Source organism: Chiroxiphia lanceolata, chromosome 3 (assembly GCF_009829145.1).
Source record: "Chiroxiphia lanceolata isolate bChiLan1 chromosome 3, bChiLan1.pri, whole genome shotgun sequence".
Classification (NCBI taxonomy): domain Eukaryota; kingdom Metazoa; phylum Chordata; class Aves; order Passeriformes; family Pipridae; genus Chiroxiphia; species Chiroxiphia lanceolata.
The window spans coordinates 51,581,777-51,587,776 of NC_045639.1; the positions used below are offsets into that span (position 1 = coordinate 51,581,777).

Here is a 6,000-nt window from a genome sequence, read left to right on the forward strand (position 1 = left end):
AAAACTTATAATTTTAAGTTTTTTGTTTCAACTGCTTAGAATATTAGGTTTTGCAGCTAAAAATTTTATGCCATATGTCAGCCTTAACAGTGACTCTGGATGAAATTTAAGAATGTTATTTAAAAAATTAGTCTAGAAAAATATTTTTTTTATTTACATGGAGAGAAGACTAACAACCTGGGCATCTTTTTTCTTGGAAATCTTTTTACTTCCCCAAAGCCTGGCCCTGCAGTATCTTGGGTTAATGCTCTAAATTGCATTAATTTCATGATTTTTTATTTCAGATAATTTTACTCACTGAATGGAAGGTGCAAAGAAAATTTAGCAGGAGTGCTCACTGCTGTAGCATAACTTTGGTTTTGGGTCTTGAGTGATGTTTATCTTTTCTTATTTCTCTTGTTTATTTCAAATTGTGATTATCTTAGGAGTTTTTCTGAAGAAAACCTTAAATAGAGAGGTGGTTCTTCTGTTAGATTCTAGTATTTCAGCAGAGCTGTTGTGTTTTTAATACCTTTGTTGCAGCCAAGAGCAATGCTTCTCTTTGTCAGTTTATGTGGAATATTTCTTTGTCATCAACCCTTTTTCTGCCTTTTCAATGAACTACAACTTTACCTGCACTGTACTTTATATGCCACAATGTAATAAAAAAGTCTTTCTGTCTAAAAATTCACATAAATGAATGGCTTACATGCTTTCTTTAAGGGCTCTCTGTGCTTTCCACTTTAGGTTATTTGCTGATGAAAGTCATTGAATTCTTGATGTGTTTATTGTCCCTTCAATATAGGTACGACCTGCTTTTCCCATCAGAAATAAAGGGTGAGGTGATTGTGTAAATGTTTTACTTTGTATCTATTCCCTTTGGCCAAATCCTGCCAGATCAATAATCAGTGTCAGTGCATCAAATTTGATTTGATTATTACATTTGTTACATGGTTGTAATACAATTTGGTTTAATCACAGTTGCTGTAATTAAGTTGAACAGCTTGCAGCAGCAAAGATATGAGAGCAAGAAATTTAGTGCTAAGTGCAGACCCTAATGTGCTCATGGAAGATCAGTTGGGTTTGCTGTATAGGTTCTTTCGGGAGTGTACTTAGTCCAAAGGCTGGAACAGACAAATTCCAGCTTTGCTGACTGCTCATCCTGTCTGTGATCCAGATGTTTAAAAATATCTTTAGCTTCTGTTATATGGTACTTAGCACACTGCCAGAGCCCAGCATCAGTGACCTCCTGAATTGGTTTTGAAGATAATATCTGGGAACTTAAGGGGTTTTGGTGTTAACATTGTTCCAACATTTCATTGAAGACATTGCACTGTCTTGGTAATACAGACAGCTGGGACTGAATTCTCAAATCATAAAATCATAGAATGGTCTGTGTTGGAGGGGACCTTAAAGATCATCTGGTTCTAACTCCCCCACCATGGGCAGTGACACTTTCCACTAGATCAGGTTCCTCAAAGCCCCATCCAACCTGGCCTGGAACAATCCTAGGGATGGGGATGCACAACTTCTCTGGTCAACCCGTTCCAGTACCTCACTACTCTCTGAGTAAAGAATTTCTTCATAACATTCCAATCTAAATCTTCCTGTTTTAGTTTAAAACCATTTCCCCTTTTCCTATCCTATATGCTTGTGTAAATAGTCACTCTCACTCTTTTTTTATAAGCCCCCTTTAAGTACTGGAAGGCTGCAATGAGGTCTCACTGGAGCCTTTTCTTCTCCAGGCTGACCAACCCCAACTCTTCCAGCCTGACTTCATAGCGGAGGCGCTTCAGCTCTCTGATCATCTTTGTGGCCCTCCTCTGGACTCACTCTAACAGGTCCATGTCTGTCTTGTGCTGAGGACTCCAGACACCAGTCCTAGACTGTTGTGGTTTCCTTTTTGTGTTTCTGAACTGATGGCAGCTCCTCAGGGTTTGTACTGGGATGAACCAAACTGTCTTTGGTAAAGTCTTGGAACTGAGACCTTGTTTTCACGAAAGGCTTCAAAAACCTTTCCTCACAGGTGTTGTATAACTGCTTTAGAATTCTGCACAGTACTATTGGGATTGGACACATATTTCAGGAGTGTGTCTATCTCCTTAACGTTAGCCCTTGGCACGACTGGTGGAGTGAGGATGCTGCCGCACCAGGGCATGAGTCCAGTTTCTGGATGGTTTTGATGATACTATGACATTTTCAGTCACTTTCATGTTTAGGAATGTGGATCTTGGCATTCAAATAGATAGCAAGACAAGAATATTTCCTCAAATAGGAACATTTCCCTGTTTTGTGTGCTGATGATAAGGGGTATTAAGGCATTTATGATTTTGACTGTGTAATGCATTGTCCATTGAAGAGGCATTGCAGTTTGACTTGTAATCATCCATATTAAGAGCTGAGAAGAGCAAATCAGCATTAATGTTCAACTGACCTTAAGTTTTTAATCTAGTTACTGGTGGTGTCACTAGTGATGACAATTAGTTGCGGATGTCTGTCCTTTTGGAACTGCAGAAAGTTGGTGTCTTGAATTACTTTGTCAAATTCCTATGATATATTTTCAGCAGCTATGCAGAGAAGAAAAACAAGCATTTCCCAAGCTGCATCTTGAATATGGGCTGTATCCTGATTCACATCAAAGTTAGACCAAGGAATGTGCCAGACTTCCACCTTTCTTCTAACTTCTCCCTTTCTTCTGTGTTTTCCACAAGAAAGTGCAGGGTGGAGAGAAGCAGTGGCAAACAGTGGTCAAGGACCAGGATCTTAGCCTGTACTCTGGGTTGTGCCCATCAGAGTTTGCAGCCGTCTGTATACCTTCTGGTCATCTGAGTCAAGTACAGCTCCTCTGCCTGTGTTTTCCTCAGCTTTTGCAGTTGAGTTAGCAGGGAAGATATGCCTGTGAAAGATACTAAAAACACTTGAAACTGTGCTTTTTGTTTGAGATACTTAACATCTTGGCTGTTTATGTGTTTTGTGACTTGACGTGTGCCCCTAAGTGGCTTTTTGCAGCCACCTCTGCTCTTTGTATTGAGCAGCAGCAGAAATGCCTATATTTTGCACTGAAAATACAAATGCTTGTGTTTGCATGTATGCAAATATGTGTGTGTATTCCCAGACATCTCCTCTGCTTGCTATTTGATTTATTCCTTTCTGTTTACTCTTGCAGCTGGCAGATTTCCGAGAGGTGGTCTCGCGGATGCTGGGCCTCAACATTGCCAGCCTGGCTCTTCCTGACTATGAAATCATTACATGTCTTGATGAGCTGATTCACTCTTATCAGCACCACTGCTTCCCCTGTGTCTGCCTCAAAGACGTGGCAAGGGCACCAGAGGAGCAGCAGACAAATGTACAGCTTCTTCACTGAAAGGAGACAGAACAAAGTAAAATTTTCTTTTTGCTTAAGGCCTTACCTGCTACACATCCACAGAAAAGAGATACTTATTTCTATTCCCTACTCTACAGACACCAACTAGGTCTGATTTTTTGAATTTCGATAGGGAGACTGAGCCAAATAGATAGAGTAAAGCCAGGAGCCTAGAGATGGCAAAGAGAAAATCTCTGGCCAGCATAATGCTTCAGTTATGAAAATGATAGGCCCTTCAGTTATGATCAACGATACCCTCCAGTTTCATTGCAGAGACACTGAAGTCACCCAAGGTCAATTCACAGTTTTGGGAAGCACTTGAGAAGTTAGTGAATGTCCACTTTAGTCTCATTCCTTCTGATTTACCTCTGGGTGTCAAGGATAAAATAAAGTAGGGGTTGTCCTGCCACTGTTTCTCTTGCCAAATGGGACCTCTCTGTGTTTTTACGTGTAAAGACTTTAGCTTCAAGATAGTTATCTGGATAGTTAGAGGATTATCTCAATTTTTGAACACGGGATTTTTTTTTTTTACTTCTGTTGTTTTCCTTTGTCTGTGCTTGTGCCAAAACAAGAAGCTTTGCAGCAAAGGCTTTTTCACAGGCTCCTGTCACGTGCCTGATGTAGATATATTTGGTAAAATTGAATGGTGACCTTGGTCATGATACCTTGAAAATTTTTCTTCTAGCTGCTGTATTCCTTGGGCAGTTAATCCACAGGCCAAATAAATGGCGATTGTTCTGAGTTAAGGAAATTTTATAATTGTAAAATGCTTGTCCGTTACAGAAAATACATGAATTACTTAAGTCTTTATTTTCAGAGAAGCAATGGTGAGGTGTACAGAACTACCTCTTAATCATAAAAACTTTCTATCAACTTTTCTGAGTGTTGTTAAACTTTATGATTTTTTAAAAGAAGTATGAACAGTAAATCTGTTTTCATAGCACAGTCAACTTCATTCTGTGTTTTTAGTTTTTTGTTCCTATTATATGTTTTGTATGGATGTTTAGAACAATAAAGAAGACTAATCTATTTATGTCTGACCATTTGTGGGCTTTCTACAGTATCTCAGCAAATGATAACCCACTCAGTAAAACTGAACACACTATTTTAGGAAAAATTACACTTTTTCAAATAGGAGTGGTAATTTTGGTATCTGGCTACAGACTCAAAGCATACTTTTATTTCACTTGCTTCTGAAGAATCATTTCTCAATGACTTGTTTGTAAAATAAATCAGTCATTTGGGGAGATAAACTAAATAATATTTTCTTGTGCTCCTGTGGCTACCTGGATTAAAAACAATATAATTTCTTGTTTTATCACGTAACGTTGTTTTGGAGGGAATGGCTTCAAACTGAAAGAGAGCAGGTTTAGATTAGATGATAGGAAGAGATTCTTTTCTATGAGGGTGATGAAGCACTGGAACAAGTTGCCCAGAGAAGCTGTGAATGTCCCATCCCTGGAAGTGTTGAAGGCCAAGATGGATGGGGCTTTGAGGAACCTGGTCTAGTGGAAGGTGTCCTGCCCATGGCAGAGGAGTTGAAAATAGATGATCCTCAAGGTCCCTCCCAGCACAAACTGTTCTATGATTCTGTGATTCTTTTTTTTAAGGTAAAGTTTAATAAATGGAACAAAGAAAAAAAGCTAACATTAAATTATATAGACTTAAACTTGGCACAAGAAATTGCAAGTAAAGTAAGAGATTGAAATGTTTAAGGCATGATATCTTGGTTGGAAATTTAGTGTGGAGATGGATGCAATACTTTTCTAATTCTTTGTGAGATAATACAAGTAGTTTCAGTTTGTGTTTTGCTGGTTTTATAGGCATTGCTGCTTGAGTTATTACTCAAACAACAAAACCTGTTTTCTTCATCAGTGTTAATAAATATCATACAAAGCATGATTTGCCATAAATTGCAAGTTAAGTAAATTACATTACAAATTTAGGTCCACTCAGTCCAGATAATACATTTATAACTTTAAGAAATAATCTCTGAGAGTGCCCATCTTAAAGTAAGTTTGCATATTTGTCCAAATTTTATGGTTGTGAAATGATTTCCTAATGTCTACCAGCAGACTTGAAATCTCCTGTCATACTCATCAGCCCTGTATCCTGCCACCGTGTGACCAGCCCCTGGCACCATCAATGAAGTTCCAGCCCCAAAGAAGCCACGAGAAAAGTTCTCCAAATTACTTCAGAGGAGGCAGATTTTCACATAAATCATAGAATGTGCTGAGTTGGAAGGGACCCATCATGATCATTGAGTCCAACTCCTGGCCCTGCCCAGGACACCCCAAGGGTCACACCTGTACCCAAGAGCATTGTCCAAATGTTTCTTGAACTCTCTCAGGCTTGGTGCTGTGACCACTGCCCTGTGGAGCCTGTTCTAGTGCCCAACCACCCTCTGCATGACAAACCTTTTCCTAATATCCGACCTAAACCTCCCTTGAAACAACTTCGTGCCATTCCTCCCGTGAGTCCTGTCACAAGAGTGAAGAGATTGGTTCCCTACTCTTCCCCTCACAAGGAAGTTGTAGACTGCAATGAGGTCTCCCCTCAGTCTCCTCTTCTCCAGACTGAGCAGACCAAGTGACCTCAGCTGCCCCTCATATGGCTTCCCCTCAAGGCCCTTCACCATCCTTGTTACCTTCCTTTAA

General features: G+C 39.6%; 1 protein-coding gene across 11 annotated transcripts in view; it reads left to right on the top strand.

The window, feature by feature from the left end:
* Positions 1-5,599, top strand: part of CCDC170 (coiled-coil domain containing 170) — a 40,993-nt gene extending 35,394 nt beyond the window's left edge. For 10 of the 11 annotated variants that reach the window (XM_032684553.1, XM_032684550.1, XM_032684557.1 and 7 more), the window contains one exon: positions 3,146-4,827. In XM_032684553.1, the coding sequence (XP_032540444.1) occupies positions 3,146-3,343 (198 nt within the window). In that variant the 3' untranslated portion in view covers positions 3,344-4,827. Of the gene's footprint in view, positions 1-3,145; positions 4,828-5,418 lie in introns of those variants that run through there. The other variant, XM_032684548.1, reaches the window with a different exon arrangement.
* Positions 5,600-6,000: the final 401 nt, after the last annotated feature.